This window comes from Triplophysa dalaica, chromosome 24, assembly GCF_015846415.1.
Source record: "Triplophysa dalaica isolate WHDGS20190420 chromosome 24, ASM1584641v1, whole genome shotgun sequence".
Lineage (NCBI taxonomy): Eukaryota > Metazoa > Chordata > Actinopteri > Cypriniformes > Nemacheilidae > Triplophysa > Triplophysa dalaica.
In genome coordinates this window covers 13865004-13883783 of record NC_079565.1, presented here as the reverse complement: position 1 = coordinate 13883783, position 18780 = coordinate 13865004, and the positions used below count along the sequence as shown (strand labels likewise).

The following is an 18780-nucleotide window of genomic DNA, read 5'->3' as shown; positions in this document are numbered from 1 at the left end:
CTATTAGTTGTTTTAAATATGCGGATGACCAATATTCGCACGGAGCAAAGTAGCTGTGAAAATAGATCGGAATTGTTTCTCCTTTTAAAATATGATAATCCAATTAATGAGTACAATATTTCTGATTTATATTCCGCTTTATTTTCTGTACCCTTACAAGGTGACTAGGAACATATTGTGCATTCATGATTTTGGATAGTATCCAAAATCGACTCCTGGATAGTATGTGTGTAATGATGTTTTGAACTAACATAGAAACAAAGGTTAAGCCTCACTTTGTGTCACAGCCCACACTGTGCTCTTACTGCACCCAAAAACATCTTAGGATAACCATGTCTTTTTGCAAAGGCCTTTCTAGCTGTGCTTTTACGCATTTGACAGATGCTTTTCTCCAATTTGACTTACATTGCATTTTTTATACATTTGTTTCTGACTATGTGGAATCCCCTTGGGTCAAACCCATGATCTTGGCATTGCTAATGCCATGCTCTAACCACTGAGCCACACACAAATTCTCACAGTTCACAATGTATTTCTATTATTAAGGCAAGATGTACAAGATCAGCATATGTTTATGAAAGAAATGTTTTCTGAGAGGTAATTATTTTTCAATGAAATCTCTATTAAAGCAACAAGTCATTTGCTGTGTACAAATAGCTACAATTTGGATACATGCATGAAAAAAATGACACAAATAAACAAAAGGTGAATAAGACAAAAACATAAGACATCAGAGAATCCAAAAAACTGTTCAGGATGACCCTTAAAATTAATTTAGTCATTAGAAAAGATCAAGTTTAGGTCTGTCAAGATGATTTTCATCCATCATGTCAAGGATTAACATTGGCTGCTGTTGGACTCTCTTCCATGTGAAGACACTGTCTCAGTTTGCTATTCTCCTAAAAATCACACACACAGGTTTAGTAAGTTGGGTTGAGAATAACAGCGATTCAGCAGTTTAATGTATGTTTATCGGACTCTCGGACCTCCTGCAGTTTGGTGATTTCCTTCTTCAGTTTGACCAGATACTCGATTTTCTGCTTTGGGTTTTGATGACCCAACAGTTTGCCATTCTCTTCAGCCAGATGATCCACCTGCTTCCTTAAAACCTCAACTTCCTGCATGAAATTATGAAGTAAAAAAGAAACCGAACAGAAAAATTATCATGATGTCATGTTTCAAACCTGATGAACGTTTTCCCACAGAACTTATTTTTCTTAACCTATGCTTTAAAATTGTATTTACTTTTCAAGCACTGCACCATGTTTGACTCGAATGACAAGCTTAGCACAAAATATCTGGGCATGCCATAGACCATTCAATGCACACATGCATTCATACTGTATATTTTAGTACTCAAAACAGACTTTTTAAATTTGCATTTATTTATTTGACACATGCTCTTTTCAAAGTGACTTAGAAATGAGAGCTCATTTTACCTTTTTGTCAATGAGCTAACAGTAACTGTACCCAACAACAACAGTTTGTGTGTGTGTGTGTTAATCAGTGGAAAGACAGGGGTTAGTCAAGTGAATGCCAAACAGATGTGTTTAGTTGTTTTCTTGTTGATTGTTTTGTAATTTAAAGACAAAAATCTATCTAATAGTATTGTTAATCTTGCTCAACCTCCTTATATACTTCCATCACATGAAACTCCTATCGAACATGGGTTTGGAATGACATGAGCAATTCACTTGCTCTCTGACCTGCTGCAGTTTTTCATGTTGATGCTCTTTCTGTCGCAGATCTCTTAGCTCCAAGCAGCGATTCCTGAGTTCAGTGGTCAATTCCTGCACACACGTCTGAGACTGGACGAGAGTCACTTCATTACGCTGCAGCCTAAAAAAGAAAGAAACAAAAATATAGTTTCAGTGACCTTTGTAATTCCACATTAACCACTATAGGGGTCAATAGTACATCATCCTATACACGGTCACCTCTTCCACTCAAGAGTTAAAATTTTGTTTTTAAATGCCCTAAAAAAGCAACACAGAGAAAAAAAACATGACCGAGGTCATAATAATTCAAGCATGAAAGGGTTAGGTTAGGTAACCAAAGGAAAAGAAACCAAATGCTTCAAAGAAATGCTAAATGTTGTAGTGGCTTTACTTGCCCAGCAAAATAAAACATCAAATCAAATGTGGTGATGCTAGTGGTGCAGAAATGTACTTACTCTGTTTGAGCGTCAGTAAACTGCATCATCAATGAGCTCTGAGAAAGAGACAGATTTAACTTTTGTGACAGTCATTTTTTTTAAAGAGGCGTTGCTGGCGCAACGGTTGGTGAATGTGACCCCTTCTATCTACACAAGAAAGAAGATTCAACCAGTTAAAGTTGAATCTTATAACTCAAACGGTTTAAGTTATAATCCTATAACATAAGGGATTTTATATCTTAAATAAATAAGAGACTCAAAAACCCACCAAGTCCCTTCAACAAGGCACTCGTGTACACGTAAAAACAAATAAATAAAGCCTTTCATTAAACTACCCTACCTCCATTTAATTCTCTATTTAATTTGTTGATGTTTTATTGACATACTTTGTTTTTGCGTTCTTCCTGTAGTTCTCTCAGTACAGAGAGGTGTATGGCCTCCTGCAGGTCTCTATGAAGAAAAAAAAAAAGATATCACAGTCTGAACAGAATGAGTGAGTGAAGGTGTAAATGAATGAGTGAAAGAAGTTCTTACTCGTGTGAATGGCTGTTTTTCTTGACGGTGTAAAACTTGTCCAGCAATGTCTGAATTTCCATTCGAATGATCTCCTTTTCATTTAGCTGGGCCTTCACACGCAAAAAACATCTCGGTGTTATATTTTATAACAGTATTATTGATTTAATTAGTTAAGAAAAATATCAGTGTTATCTCTGGCTGGGTTATTATGACAACCCTAGTCTATAATACTTTTGGTGTGGATTTATTTTTCTTTATGCCAATCAATTAAACATATATTTTGATTACATGATAACAATTGATTTTATTGAAGTGATTGTTCACCCAAAATTAATTTGTTCACCCTCATGTCATTTCGTACCTGTATGTATAAATTACTTTATTCTGATGAACACAGAGAAAGATATTTAGAAGAATGCAATTTTCAATTCTGTGACATCATAGCATTAATTTTTTCCTACTATGGCAGTCAAAGGTTTTGTTTTTCTTAATTCTTCAAAATATCTCACTTTGTGTTCAACAGAACAACAACATATATTTTTTCCTACTATGGCAGTGAATGATGTCACAGAACTGAAAATTGCTATTTTTTGGTGAACTATCCCTTAAATATATTACATATAAAAAAATCCAAAAGGATATAATTTCATTTATTTTTGCTCAATTTTAGTGCCTCAAACTGACCTCAATGAAAATTGCCTCAGCAATAAGTTTTTAAAGATAATCTAAGCCGATATTCTTTATTTGACAATTTTAGTAAAATATAGTAGCTACATTAGACGATAGAACTATAGTATTTATTATATCATATTTGAAACATATCTCAGAAATATAAATCCAAAAGGATTTTTTTGGAGGACATCAATAGGACCTAGGTTTTGTGCGATTCATCCATATATATGCACGTTAGGTGCGTGATCATTGCCTTTAATCTGTCAATCTCTTGGTTCTTGGCTGTGCGCTCAGCGTTGAGTTCCTCTAGCAGAACTTCCATTGTCATCATGGAGGAACGCCGGCTCTCCAGCTCTCTCTCCTGACACTCCAACACCTGAGACAGACTCGAGCTCAATCCACATGGGGTGTGGGGCGTCTGAAACACAAGAGCAGACATCAAACTTTAAAACAAGCTATTACTTAACTAGAACGATCAAGTGGTATCAAACACACGCACACACACACCTCTATTTTTCCTTTGGGGGTGGAGGAGACATTTGAAGGTTGATTGACAGATTCTCTCATTTTCAACAAGCGAAACTGTTCGTTCAGCTGTTTTACCTGTAAAGACATCAATGCACATAAAAATCAGTTTAAACAACAACATTTTATTTAATAGTCTTGTTTTATTATAGTTTCCTACATTTTTTTTACTTAAATTAAATTATTTTATTTTTGGATTTAACGTTATTTTTGCTAAATTTTAGTGCCTCAAACAGACCTCAATGAAAATTGCCTCAGCAATAAGTTTTTAAGGATAATCTAAGCCGATATTCTTTATTTGACAATTTTAGTAAAATATAGTAGCTACAGTAGACGATAGAACTATAGTATTTTTTATATTATATTTGAAACATATCTCAGAAATATAACTCTTCCATCTGTTATCTTAAGTGAAGGGGTAAAGTACCTGTTCCTTCAGCGTGTTGACATTGTTTTCTCTTTCGATGTTGAGGGTCTTTGAATTTTCCAGAAAAGCTTCCTGTTCCTTCACCACTTTACTGAGTCTCTCCACCTCATCTGTAGCGTATGCCAAATCGTCCTGTATCAGCTCCAGCTGTTGAACCCACACACAAACATTTCATCTGGGCTCTTAAAAAGCCTGAGAAAAAGGAACAACCAAACTCAGAAACACACACCTCTACACGGTCAGAGGCGAGGCGTCTCTCTGAAGCTTCACGCAGCTCCTGTAGTTCGTTCTCCATGTGTAAGCTCTTCTCCTTCATCTGCTCTTTCTCAGAGCACACGGTGCTGTACTTCATCTGCAGGTACACGACTCACATCATCAACACAACGCCTGCAAAGCATCATGGGTATGTTGTGTGTGTGAGCAAGAGTAGAAACTCACACTGATGTCAGCGATCTCCCCACGAAGTGAACACACAGTATGATCTTTCTGAGCGACTTCGCTGCGTAGATCTCTGGTCTCCTGCATCAGCTCCAGCACCACATCCTACACACATACAGTTTTAGGGCTTTATACTTGAATATGACCTTTAACTTACTAATCAGACTGTAGAGACATCTAACAATTTTCCCAGGAATGCTAATTGTGCAAATTCTCTCTTGAATTGTTGATAATATATCTCATCAAAGTAATAATTTTCATTTATTAACATCCACAGAATTGCATGTGTGATCTATGCATTTCTGCTTCTTTTAAAAATGAATATAAGAAAATTTGCCATGCTCGGCTCAAAATATACATTAAATAATGTCTTTCAGTTTCAGTATTTTATATTTCAGTTCAGTGCGATAACAATACAGAAAAAGCTCCTTCATTTTTTGTTATAATTTCAGTCACTTCTCCTGTGTTTGTGACTTTTTCTGTGGTTCATTCAAAGCCTTTATTATTTAAAGAGTTTGGTTCCAAAATTAGAAAACTATTATCTTTCTCAAAAATCATGTTTTTTATTATGTTATCATGGTTTTATTGTGTTAGTTAGCTGTGTTTAGGCCGGCTTAAATCAAAACAAACCACCTGCAGTTTGATTGATATTAATTGGAATGCATAATAAAACAATATGATTTTCAGAAAATTAAACAAAACTGAGTTATTTCATTTTGGAACCAAACTCTTCATTTATTCGAAGTTTTGCAGATAAAACATGGGTTATTACGTGAGATGATACATCAGTAAGCAGGGCTGTTTTTACAGATCAACTGATGTACATCTGTGTTTATTTTCAATATGATGCTTTTTTAAAACAATGAGATGATCCTTTAACTTTTGCTTTGTTGTTGCCGTCTTGGGTATATCACACAGAAAACGAAAATGCTATTTCAAAGTAATAATAATTAAAAAAAAATGATAAGCTTGGTAGAACAGGGAAAAGTATAAAAGTATACGTCTGTTCAATGTAAATTAGTTACAAAAGTCAGGTGGTGTATTAATAAATATTTTTTGACCGGCAAAAAACCTGTAAAAAATAAATAATTACAGAGCGAACCAAACTTGTCTAAACACATCGTTTCCGACTTGAATGATGTGAAAAAACAAAGTGATGACTGTGAACTTAAATTCAAGAACAGGCCAACTAAGCCGTTCTTTTGACGGAAATGGCGTTTTTGGGGACTGAAACGGCAAACTTTTGAAAAGGGGTTCAAAGTGAAACCATGTAACCATTCGTTTCCATGTAAACTTCAAGACGTAACTTTCTGAAAACTATGATGTCACGTGCATGGGTATTACGTTTTCAGTCGCGCGAGTCTGGCAATAACAATATGGGGGCTTCCCGTACTGTGTGTTCTCGCTGCTCGCCTATGTATTAATGTTTCCCCGGAAAAATGTGGATTTGCTGCACCAATAAGACAAGCAAAGACACACTATTTACATTTGCCAGAATTTAAACACACATATACGTCAAACAACTGTATTAAAAAGCACTTTTGGCTTATAACTGTGCATGTGTATGTGTCAAGGCACGTCCTGTGTCTTTACACATTAGCATCGCCATCCACTGGCCTGGCGTGCATACTACAGCGTTTTTATCTGTTTTCCTGGAGCCGTGTAAAACACGGTCATATGTACGTGAAACTTTTCAAAAACGCAAAGGAAATCTTTTCAGCTTTTCACTATGTAAACGTGGCCAAAAAAGACACACTGTTTCGCTTGTTGATTTCATTTACAGCATAAATTTCCTTGATTTATTCCTTCTTAACAGGAGTTGTAGAGATAGGAGAGAGATTGGGGTATTGTGTAAACCTACTTTGTCCTGTTCAATCTTTTGATTGAGGCTGTTGATGGTGATGTTGGCTGAACACACACTCTGCTGCAGAGCATCAATCTGCTTACACTACACAAGAAACATGCACAACACCTTTAACGTGATTGAGACATTTTAAAAATCACAACACACAAACTTAACAGCATACACACCAGTTGTTGATTTTTGTTTGTCAGGTCAGTAATGTGTTTCTTCAGCGAGGCGTTCTCCTCTACAGACTGCACAAGCTCTCTGAAACACATTCACACTCTCTGTAAGCCTTTTTTCGAATGACAATCCTTTAAAGTTCTTTTTAATGCATATACGTATATAACACTATACGTTGTATTACCTTTTCATCAAACTACAAACAAATAGTTTGTATTGTTAATGCAAGGGTGTTTCCTATACAGCATATATGGAAGTCATCATTCTCTCTATTGACTGCCATCATCAGACTCTCTCTAGTTTTTAATAGTTGAAAGTAGTGAAAACACTATCTTTGAGTTCTTTTGCTATTTGAGCAAATGAGAATGCAAAAAATATATTTATGGTGGTCTCCCATTCACCGCTATAGAAGACTATGAAGACTCCTGGTGCTGAGAAACCCGGAAACATGAAAAAGGTCCATACACCCGTGTAGTCACAACACATGTTAAAATTATTGTGAAAATCATGATTTGTGAAGCAAAACACCATACAAATTAATTAGGGCTAAAAGGGTCAGATGTTCGTGTGTGGCTCACTCACTTGGACATGCTCTCCTTGTGTGCGGTCAGCTGGGATCTCACGCTGGTGTTCTGCTCTTTCTCTGCTTGCAGACTCTGCTGCAACTCCTGTGAACACATTGATACCCTTCAATACATCTGATTGAGGACATATGATCAATGAACACATTACAGAAATAAAGTCAATGTTAAAATGGAAAGGGAGCTGAACGAATGAAAGCAAGCGTAAGAAACTGACATTGATCAGGGTTTGGTGTTGCGAACACTCTTGGTTCTTGAGCTTCATCTGCTGTTGGTGCTGATCCAGCTCAAACTGAAATTCGGCCTGCAGCGTGTCAAACGCGTCCTGTAGGAAGCGCTGCGTTTCCAACACCTGCTCCCACTCCAACCTGAAAGAGACAGGTTACATTAAGTAGTGTTTTAAGCTATGAAGAGATGTCTTCTTTTGCTTTTTGACAATCTAGCAACTCTACTGAATACATTTCTTTTCAACAACATGCAGACCTTAAAGGGATACTTCATCCAAAAATGAAAATCAGTCATCATCTGTCATCATTTCCTCACCTTTGAGGCGATCCAAATCTCTATACATTTTTTTTTCACTGATGAACACAGAAAAAGATATTTGGAAGAGTGCTAACCAGACAGATTTTGCCCCCCATTGACTCCCATAGTAGGGAAAAATACAATGCTAGTCAAAAGTGCCCCAGATCGGTTTGCTGTCCTACATTCTTCAAAATGTCTTTTGTATTCAACAGAACAAATCAGAATTATGAAGTCATTTAAACATTTATTTGGAAAAATGATTTTGAACAACTCGAAGGAGAGTAAATGACAGAATTTAAATTTTTGGGTGAAGTATCCCTATCTACAATTGGAAACGCACTCTTCTTCTAAAAGCGTCAAAACGCCTGTAGTGATATGCGAGTGAGTTTGTACCTGACGTTGTCCAGCTCCATCTGTGTGCTGATCAGACTCTTTGACAGCTGTGTGTTCTCCCTCTCGTGTTCTGCTTTCTCCCTCTGCAGCTCTGTCCGGGTGTCCTCCAGTTGTTTATCAGAGGAATGCAGCACCACGCGCAAGTCTCGCACCTCCACGCGCACCACTGCCATCACAGACAGATGTTATAGCGTCTTACATTTGTAATAAAAGATCTGAAGCAGACAGAAAGCTCACCGTCCATCTCTCTCTTCTCCTCCTCCAGTTGCTGCTCCAGCTTCCTGATTCGTTCCTTAAGAAGTTCCTGTTCCTCCAGGAGTGAACGCCGCTCAGCGCTAAAAAGCTGTGAACAGAGCGGATATCAAACCACTGCATGCACGACAACAGCCAAGAAAAAAAGGCGTCACATAACCGTTTACCTCCTTGGTGCAGCTGGACTGCTCGGTTTCTGTGGTCAGCTGTTCTTCCAGCTTGGTGATTTGCTGGTGCAGTTTTCTGTTCTTGGCCTCCTCGTCATCTAACTGACCCTGAACACGAAGAGCCTGTTCCTAGAGTCAAACAAATACATGCAAAAATGTTTAAACCGATAAAACTAAACCAAAAACATCTCTGGTGGAAAAGGCTATGATAGTTTTCAATGAAAGACAATGCCAATGAACTTTGTTTGGATTAAAAGGTCCCCACAAGAGTCATGCACAATGAAGCTATTTGTTAAGAAAGTGTCAACATTGATTTGACATTTTGATACCATTTTAATCTTTGTGAAACAGCCGTTAAAACAGATAAATGGTCTATAGTGAGCTGCACCTGCATTTGCTTGAGCTCTTCAGAGAGCGCTTCACAGGCCAGCTCATTCATCTCAGGAGGCGGCTGTTCATTCTGGATGTCATCAACTTCTCCCACCTGTCCGTTCAGATGGTCCGGGCTGGAGAGCGGCACGAGCCGAGTCCTCAGGTTATAGCCTTTAGTGGGTGTGGTTAAGATCTGAGGAGCAGAAAGTTATTCACATGTAAGGCATTTTAATCCAACACAATTCGGAAAAGTTTACACCAAAATAAAAGAACTGTTATTTTGATTTCAAATGCTTCTTCAGCCATTTAATTATACTGAGCAGAAATTTAAGTGATAGTTAACGTGGTTAATTCATTGATTTGTATGAACTGTGTTATGCTGTGTTAACAGTCTACCTTGATGGTTTCAGCGTGAATCTTGTTGAGTTGAGACACTTCCTGTTTAGTGTAGGCTTTAGTGACCTCCAGAATCTTCTCCAGATGTTTGTTGGATTTCTCAAGATACTGTTTCTCAGATTCCATCGCAGCCAGCTGTTTTCTGAAGACCATAACACATACAGGGGTTAAATCTAGTAACTGAATATTTGATGTGTCTTACAATTACACAATGTAACACATGTCTGTTTCTTTATAAAGTTTAACAGGGCTCTAGACTGCGACCAAAATGGTCTCAAATGCGATCGTTTTTTATAACTTGCGAGGTAAAACTTCCCAGGGTCGAATTGGTGCAAGTGCGTAAAAGAAATTTTTGCCTCGCCAAAGATTTCCTTGAACATTTAATGTGATTAATGAGTGGTGAATGACGTGCTTGTGATAATTGCAGGAAAGAGCGAGCAGAAAGCTCATGCACTCCCTCTGTCTCCAAACTAAAGTGTGTGTTTGACTTCATTCGGTGTCGCCCAGACCGGTCGGCATAAAAGCACCGCAGGACAGACAGCTCCATATGCTTTAAAACACTCTCACGGAACATTGAAGTCATATTCCAATCGTTGAGCGCAGTGCTTAATGAAGTCAAACACGTTGGTTTCTGAACTGTCTCTCTCCCTCATGCTTTAATCAAAACCAAGCTCGGAAGACAGAATCCATGTTTCACATGGAGAATATTTGTACCTATATTACAGCTGGGTGTGAATGTGAAATGAGTCTAGAGTCCTGATTAACATGCTGAATACGAAAATCACATTAAAAAAAAAATGTACCATCGACGATACTCACAAAAAAAAATGTCCACACATTTATTCATTTCAGTTTTATTACTCATACGCAGACATGTCAAGGTATTGGCATAACACTGAGCTCAAAACAACAGTGTTAAAACACAGTTACTAAAAATGAGTCGTCCAAAACTTCAGAAGTGTAGATTTGATTGTTTTTGTCTTATGACTAATACTGTCCTCAAAAACCAAGCTCCAGACGTGGTCACCCATCATCGCTTCATCCCACCTTCTATGTGCTACAGAAATTTCTAGATTTTCTGGAAAATCACTTTGAAATATGCGAAAAAATGTGTAAAGTTCTTTGTAATATACCGATAATTTAACTTAAGCTGAATATACATTAAACATTGATGCTACATGAAAATAAATATTACCACAATAATTACATGTAGCACCAAAGAATTGTACAAGAACTATAAAAAGGTTTGTTTTATAAACACAATTTGTTACATTGTGTTCTCTGTGAGAAGTCTAACAATGGTCACTTACTTGTGGATCTCTTGAAACTCCTCAAAGGCCTGAAGTGTTACAGTGAGCTCAGACTGTTTCTGCAGCAACTGAACCTTCATCCTCTCCACAGAAATTGATGAAAGTGTTTCCATGGTGACAGGAGTGGAGTAGGTGGGCGGAGCTACACAACAAAATAATGCGATTCGAGAAAAATATTTCACATGTGATGCCAATGTAATTACAAATCAAAAACTTGTAATAGTCAAGTAGTCAACCAAGACCAGATAAAAAAGCTACAATTACACATTAAAACATACATGATGACATAAGTCAAGTATTAAAAGCTCAACAAAAAAAAACAAATTTAACATCTAATCATATTGTATAAAATAGATATAAGTTTGAGATGGAGTCCTTTCACCTTCAGTGGTGTCCTCTATTCTCTGAGCCTCCAGCAGTTGTAGGAAGGTTTTCTCCAGTGCGGTCAAAGACTGAACTTCAATCTCACGAGCAGTTCTGACTGAATCCAGAGACCGCAGAGCTCTGATCTCCTCACGCAGGCCACAGTTTTCCGCTGCATAGCGCATAATCCTCGGGTTGTGCTGCACCTAACCAAATAACAAATTAGAAAAATATTGATTTGTTTTCCAGACAACATTTTATTCATGAATATATAGTCAGCCAATTACATTGTGGAAACATGCATTTGAGGTGATCTGCTGACGTTCAGAATGCAAACGTGCATTTACCTGATCTTGCAGTAGTCGTATCTCCTCCTGCAGCAGACGGATCTGCTCATCAGGTTCTGATCTCTGGCCGCTCTGCAGCTCTTTCTTCAGCTGAGCAATGTGATCGTCTCTGAACTTCATGATCATACGATTGGACTGAATGAACTTCTCCTTCTGAGCCCAGGCAGCCTGCAGCTGAGAAACCTTCTCCTGAAGACACTGTATGCAAGACATCGATATTAAACCTTGTTTTCTGTCACATTGCAAAAGTGGAACATTTTCAAACTAGTCACCTTCTTCTCCTCTTGTCCTTTCTTCCAGAATTGCATGGCCTGAATGAACTGCCCCTTATAGGAAACCTCACGATCAGAGTGGCCAGCTGATTGTGTACCCGTTTGTTGGTCTTCTGGCGTGATATCTGTGATATGTGTTTGTGAAAGAGCATTAGCGAGCAGTTCCTTTAGTTTTCGGACTTCTGCCTGAAGTTGTCTGACGTTACCCTGAGTGTCTTCATTGACCATAGCCTAAAAACAACAAAGATGTTTGTTATATCACAACACTGAAGACAGTTTAGCAATGCTCATGATCTTCCAGACCTGTCTCAAATGCACAAGATTTAGAATAGCCGTACCGCTTTGCTACGAAATTGAGTATGAAAGACAAGCTTGGAACAATAAATCTGCAACTGAACCTTATTTTTGATGAGCTTGGCTCTCTGTGCGAACTGCAGGGTGGATAGCGTTTCTCCAAAGCATCTGGAGCCAGGATGAACGTTAGCAATGATGTAAGTTTTAGCATTTCCACCTAGAGAATCCTGATCACACGAAAACCAGTCAGCCATTAATTTACTCATCTATAATTTATTCTGACAAATGTTCTTAAAGTGTTTGCACCCTGAGCAGGAAGGTCAATTTGGAGTCTCTGTAGCAGATATGACGGTTCTTTCCATTGGACACATCCACCAGGGCCATGATCACCTGACCCAAACACATCAGTGACAGGTTTATGCTGCTCGCCTCCTAAACATACAGGAGTCAAAGGTAAAAGGTAACTATAAAACAACAAACACGTCTTTAAAGCAGCGGTTTTCAAATGTTTAGTAGCAGAGGTGGGGGACTCAAGTCACAATTTTCAGGACTTTGGACTTGCTTGATTGAAGTAAGAAAATGACTTGACTTTGACTTGAGAGCAAGTGACTTGAGACTTGACTTGACTTTAAGTGGAAGACTCGACAATGACTTAAAGTAAAATAAAGTAATACAATTTGTTTAAAAAATAATGATTGTGACTCAGAAGCGCTAATTAGCGCCTGTGCCTTTAACGCTGCATAACTCAAACCGCGCCAAACATGGCAGACAACAGTCGAGCTTCACAGATAGTCACGTTCGGCTATAAGGACTTTGAACTTTATTGGACCGTGCCAACATAAAAAGATTTGCCAGATGCAGAGTATACAACGCAAGAATGTCTGACACGTCAACCACAGCGTCGAATTTCATCCGACATTTCAAGAACCACAAGGAAAGATAAGAAAGTAATTTATTTATAGTCAATGTAATAAAACGATTACTTATGTAATGAATTGATCGTTATGTTGGTCATAATTTGGCCTTAGTTGTTTTTTTATTGCTATTAGAAACGTGATCATCGATCATCACTGATAAGCCGACGTCTCATCTCATTGATGTCTTGGGGAATTTGGCTGTAACATTGGCGTAGCCCGAATTTTAATGTTGGGGGGCATTTTTAAAAGAAGGGGCTTCTCTATATTACACGTAGGCTAATGTCTATATTAAATGTGCGCATTACAAGTCTCTGTGTGGACTGCGTGTGGAAGCTGAATAGCAGCTCGCTTGTACTGCATGACAGGCCGGTGGACGCGCCGGTGCGATCACTTCTACTTAAACAACTCTTTAAAACCTTTTCGGTCATAATTTCATCATTCCTATCATATAACCGTCTACATTTTTTTGTGTACCGGTACACTGACAATAACAATATAACGTTTTGTGCTGTAAAATAATGAAAAAAAGAGAAAACAAATGTTCTCAAATTGTATATTACGTATGAAACGTGCATATTGCGCGTGCAATGCAGAGATGACAATAAAATGATCCGAGATTCTCATCACTAGATGTAAATTCCCTACTGTGACATATAATGGATCAGCACAAGTATCACAAAATCATATATATATATAAAATATAAGAGGCAGATTTTCAGTCACAACACTTAGTTTATAAGCTTCAAAGCCTGTATAAATGCTTAAGTCCTACATTCTGTCAGATACAAGTATTTCCATTTCTGTGTCTATGTAAACATATGAAAATGTGTGACTGCTGGAACCAAACTTTAAGCACACACATAGGCAAGTGATCAGCACTTATAATTAATTTATATTTACAATTGATTTTCCTGAATATATGTTTATAACTTCATCTTTTTTTCAAAAATAAACATGCATCGTAAAAATGTACCTCTGTTTATTTTAGTATTGCGACTTGACTTGAAACTTGTCAGGACTCGACTTTACTTGCTTAGGGTGAACCCTTGACTTGACTTGACTTGCTTGATTTGTCTAAACTGTGACTTGAGATTTGACTTGAGACTTGATGGTTAAGACTTGAGACTTGCTTGGACTTGACCATATGTGACTTGTTCCCACCTCTGTTTAGTAGTATCAACAGTTAAACAACAAAATGAGATATTTTGAGGAATTCAGTAAAACAAACAGTTCTGAAGAACAGAATTCTACTGTATAGGTACTGATTAGAGTCTAGAGATTGGCAGAAACTGTGTGTGTTACCCTATCTTTAAAGTTATACAAGTAAAAACAATAGCACTCATTGACCATTTCATTTTTCCCACTATGGTAGCGAATGATGTCTCAGAACTGAACATACTTCCAAATATCTTCCAAATAATTCATAAAGGTATGAAATTCCATGAGGGTGAGCACCTTAAGTCGTGAACCCTCTGAATGCGTGTCCCGCTGTCTCTCTGACCCAGCGAGATCAACCAGGTTGAGCTGAGAAGTGCGGATGTTGACCACTTCCTGTATGGTCTCCTTTGATTCAAGCGTCATGGTGAACACGGCATGCGAGCGAGATGATTCTCGGTTCATTGATGTGGACGCCACTCGGCGGTTCCTCCACCCCATAGACAACACCTTAAAAGAGATACACGATGGCTCTGCTATAATTTTGAGTAAAAAGAACAGAAACGTACACCGAGACAGATTTGTCTTACAATAAGGCTACATCCTGTACTTTAAAATAGTTACATAGTTTTAATTTGAAGGTCCATTTTTGTGCAAAGTGATTTGTACATCAATATACATTTACAAATCCACCTTTGTGCAGCAATGCCAGTTGAGCTACAGGAACATACCTGATAAGCCTCTGCGGCAGATGCTGCATATTTCTCCCCGGCTCCTTCTACAAACACACCCCGTTTGATGTTCTCTCTCAGAAACAGGCTGGTGGACACGCTGTCTAACAGGTCATATATCTGTTCATTATAGATCTCTATGAAGGAACACTTGCACAGAAAACTCTTCATCCCACCAGACTGCAAAACAAACAGAAAACATGCCAGAGCCCTGTCAAATGTGGTAGTTTTATTCTTCGATTTCAATCCACACACGCGCACAAACGCGCACAAACACACACACACACACAGGTTTCTATACATTGTGTGGACCTTCCATATGCATAATGATTTTTTTAATGGACAAACTGTTTATTCATTGCCTTCCCCTAACCCAGCCATCACAGAAAACTTTCTGGAATTTTACTTTTTCAAATAAACATCCTTTAGTATGTTTAATAATCAATTTGAACTAAAAACAAATACACACTCACAATCATACTTTTTTTATTTAAACAGAATGATATTGATCATATTATGGAGTTCATCTCACCTTCTCCACTTCTCTGTGTATGAGGAAGAAAAGATACTCGAAACTACGAGGAATCACACCACGCAGCTCATCTGAGAAATTATCCACCTCTGATGGACCTGTACAAACAAACACAAACATTCAGCAGGACAACATTATTCATTCATAACAAAACACTTATAACATTTGAATGACTGGATTAAAAAAAACACGATAGGTAAATATATATAGTTTCAAAGAAATGAAGTGACATTAAAAAATAATTTCAAAGCACATAAGACACCATAAAACAAGAGTTTTCTCAAACTCAACTGGCTAAACGGAGATCTTAAATGCCAGATCATAAAATGCTGTGATACATTTGCTTGAATGCTTTAAATCGTAGCACTCACCCAGCATGGTGAAGGTCTTTCCTGAACCCGTCTGTCCGCTGAAACAACAACAATCATGAATCTAATTGTGGTTTAGCTTTACAAATACTGAGAGAAGAGACTTGGGAACTCACTAGGCAAAAATGGTGCCATTGTATCCGTTAATGCAGGACTCTACAATGTTTTTAGCCACACTGGAGAAAACCTCCTCCTGAGAAAAACACAGAACACAGCAATGAGATCTTTTCACAAGTAATCTTTCAGACCCAAAAAGGACAAATGCAGAGAATTTCAGACCTGGCTTGTGTTCATATCGGCTACATGGTCGTAGGTGAAGTTTCTTGGCTCAGGTTTGCAGTGCAGTCTGACAGTTTGAGGAGAGGTCACTGTCAGACACAAGTTGTGATCACCATCTGTTGTTAACCCCGTGCCTTGAGTCAATGGTCGAACCCGAACAAACACCTTGATGGCATCTCCATCACTGCACGACATAGAATGAAGAATGAATGTTAAAGGAGGAAATCTCTTCTGCTTCGGACAAATGATGCTGTATGTCTATCAAACAGATGATATTAAAAGTGATTACTCAACTCATAATACTCAACTCATAATACTCAACTAAAAAATACAAGTCTCTCTCTCTCGACAAAAAGTGATGTCCTTATTTAAATGATAATGACAATAAAGTCTCTCCCTCACTAGCCGTGGGTCAGATTGTTTAAGCATTTTTATAGCTTCCAAATGTAACAGAAAACAAACAATGTTAAATAAAGTAAAAAAACTTCGAGAATGTATCAAAGTTAACGTAATTTAAACCAATGTTTTGATCCACATGACGAACTTAAATAGGTCATGTCATACGCAATGCAAACGGTTTAAAACATACGAAACGAAAAATACATAGACAGGCCAAATTAGGGTAACTATTAAACATATCAAAAGAACTTTGTCACTTTTATTCTTTTTTTTATCAATTTAGTGGGGGTGCTTGTTTGTTTGTGTGTGTATGTGTAACGTTACCTGTTGCTGTTTGACTCCCCGGTGACTGCGCAAAAAAATGAAAGGATTAAAAATTAATCTGTTTAAGATGAAAAATTATTATGATCAAAAGGTTAACCCAAAAGAGCTAACGTTCAGCACAAACACTATGTAAACAACAACAAACACGGCTATATACCATAAGCTCGACTGTAATATAAAACTGATCATCTGTAAGATGTAACTTAAACATTGTTGTGAAACATTTCACTGCCGTGTTTGGTGTCTGTTTGTCGGAGCTTGCGAACGCCATCGGTAATAAAAAATATTCTCACCTTTTCCTTTAAAATTCATAATTCATTCCGTCTCTTTCCTTCTTTTGGCCCGTGACGGGTTCATACAAAATTTGGCGCCTCGATCTACTTCCGGCTCGTGTGTTGACCTCAGCGCCCAGCGTAACAGCGCCACACGCTGGCCCGGAAGACAGGGCATTATCTTTATTTAATGGCCGTATGCTTTGGTAATGTAAAGCTTTTTACCTTGCTGGTATCTGAATCTTGAGTAAATGTCTGCCATTTTTATGCACATGTGTTGTCACACTTAACATATATCATCCACAATGTTTTGTCTCAAGATGCACACTGTGATGTTTTCTTCTAAGGGATTTTTATAAAAGCGACATAAATATCTTAATTAAACTAAGGCATAGTCCTGGCTAAAGATAAACCGTGTTTGTGAAACTGGTAACAGGGTTGCCAATTTTCCTTTGGTTGAAAATGTAAAAAGAGGATATGTGCTCGTTAACCAGTAGCGGCTCGTGGCTATTTAGGTGGGTCATATAACGCATCATATCATATGATATATTAAATTAATTGCTTGAAGTACACGTTTAACATTCAAATGACTGAGTGAATACAGTACACACAGAACGCTTATTGTCGGATATCTAGTGTCTTTGCGTAATTTAGCCTGATGGGGGCGCTCGAATGTTGCTCTATCACATGTTGAAGGAAATCTTAAAATACACAATACAGAACCAAATTTTATTATTGTGTTTGGTACGTTTTTAAAAAAACTTCCCCTTCTCTGAAGGGGATTTGGGGCTGGGTTAATAAAAGACAAACTAGCCATATACTGAGACATTTAATTCACCATTTTTGATTTTGTAATTCTCTTTTATTATTTATTCTTTTGCAATGGTTTCGCTTTCAAATAGACATTCTGTATATTTACTGCAGGCCTAACGTTATTTGTACCAAGCTTTTCAAAAGAGGATTTAAACTTAACGATTTATAATGTGATGGCGATTTATTGATATAAGCATTTGGACGCTGCTTCATGTTAGCAAATTTAAGATTACTGCCTTGTGCAACAGAAAGCACATTTTAAACATGGTAACTTACGTGTAGTTAAACTTTGTATAAATGGCAATCAGTCTGCAAAAAACAAGGTTAATGCACTTTACTAAAATAAAACCATGCGTATTTCCGAGAAACTTGATTTTACCTTCAACAAGATTTCCGTCACTCGCCGTGTAGATCTGATTAATTTGCTGGACTCTTACACTTTACTAATGAGGATTGATAAAGCTTTGTCTGGAACTACATTCAGGTAATATATATATATATAATAAAGTATATTTTTCGGAGGGTTGCAGCCCACACAGACGAGCCACGGTTCATTGTAACGTTAACTATGAAAGCAAGAGGATCCTCTCCGCTGTGGAACTAGTTCTCGTGTTCGAGATCCACCTATGGGAAGGACATCCGTACCTGACCTCTGTTGAAGCATCAAATTGCACTACATGTTCCACGTGGTTTGCATGGCGTCAGATCCCGAATAAATTATTCGCACTATAACCAAAAGACTTCAGTTTGTCAAAAGACCACCTTCTTCAGCGAGGTTCTGGCTTCCAGAGGTGCGGACAAGTCACATATGGTCAAGTCCAAGCAAGTCTCAAGTCTTAACCACCAAGTCTTGAGTCAAATCTCAAGTCACAGTTTGGACAAATCAAGCAAGTCAAGTCGAGTCCTGATAAGTTTCAAGTCAAGTCGCACTGCCGCATAACTAAAATAAACAGAGGTAA

General features: G+C 37.8%; 1 protein-coding gene across 3 annotated transcripts; it reads right to left on the bottom strand.

Moving 5' to 3' along the window:
• Positions 1 to 118: 118 nt before the first annotated feature.
• Positions 119 to 18387, bottom strand: kif15 (kinesin family member 15). Of its 3 annotated transcripts, none has more exons than XM_056740454.1 (34): positions 18201 to 18387; positions 16737 to 16761; positions 16014 to 16197; positions 15851 to 15927; positions 15738 to 15775; positions 15367 to 15464; positions 14835 to 15014; positions 14404 to 14613; positions 12338 to 12463; positions 12136 to 12258; positions 11738 to 11968; positions 11466 to 11663; positions 11138 to 11324; positions 10756 to 10897; positions 9446 to 9587; positions 9066 to 9242; positions 8678 to 8806; positions 8496 to 8601; positions 8259 to 8424; positions 7558 to 7708; positions 7342 to 7427; positions 6765 to 6843; positions 6595 to 6681; positions 4734 to 4838; positions 4525 to 4647; positions 4296 to 4442; positions 3851 to 3946; positions 3597 to 3761; positions 2690 to 2781; positions 2542 to 2605; positions 2174 to 2211; positions 1707 to 1839; positions 987 to 1118; positions 119 to 899 (listed from the first exon to the last, which is right to left on the bottom strand). In XM_056740454.1, the coding sequence occupies exons 3-34, from the start codon at positions 16026 to 16028 to the stop codon at positions 831 to 833; spliced, it is 3912 nt and encodes a 1303-aa protein (XP_056596432.1). In that variant the 5' UTR covers positions 16029 to 16197; positions 16737 to 16761; positions 18201 to 18387; the 3' UTR covers positions 119 to 830. The 3 variants fall into 3 exon arrangements, with proteins under 3 accessions (XP_056596432.1, XP_056596431.1, XP_056596434.1); XM_056740453.1 differs by lacking the exon at positions 18201 to 18387 and adding an exon at positions 17030 to 17122; XM_056740456.1 differs by lacking the exons at positions 119 to 899; positions 987 to 1118; positions 18201 to 18387 and adding an exon at positions 17030 to 17063 and having other exon boundaries at positions 2174 to 2302.
• Positions 18388 to 18780: the final 393 nt, after the last annotated feature.

What these genes read in the sequence shown, in the direction of transcription:
- kif15 (XM_056740453.1), bottom strand. An exon ending in GGGGAGTCAAACAGCAACAG is followed by an intron (nt 16,198 to 16,736) that starts GTAACGTTACAC and finishes TATGTCGTGCAG; the next exon opens with TGATGGAGATGCCATCAAGG. An exon ending in TTTACTGACGCTCAAACAGA is followed by an intron (nt 1,840 to 2,173) that starts GTAAGTACATTT and finishes TTTCTTTTTTAG; the next exon opens with GCTGCAGCGTAATGAAGTGA.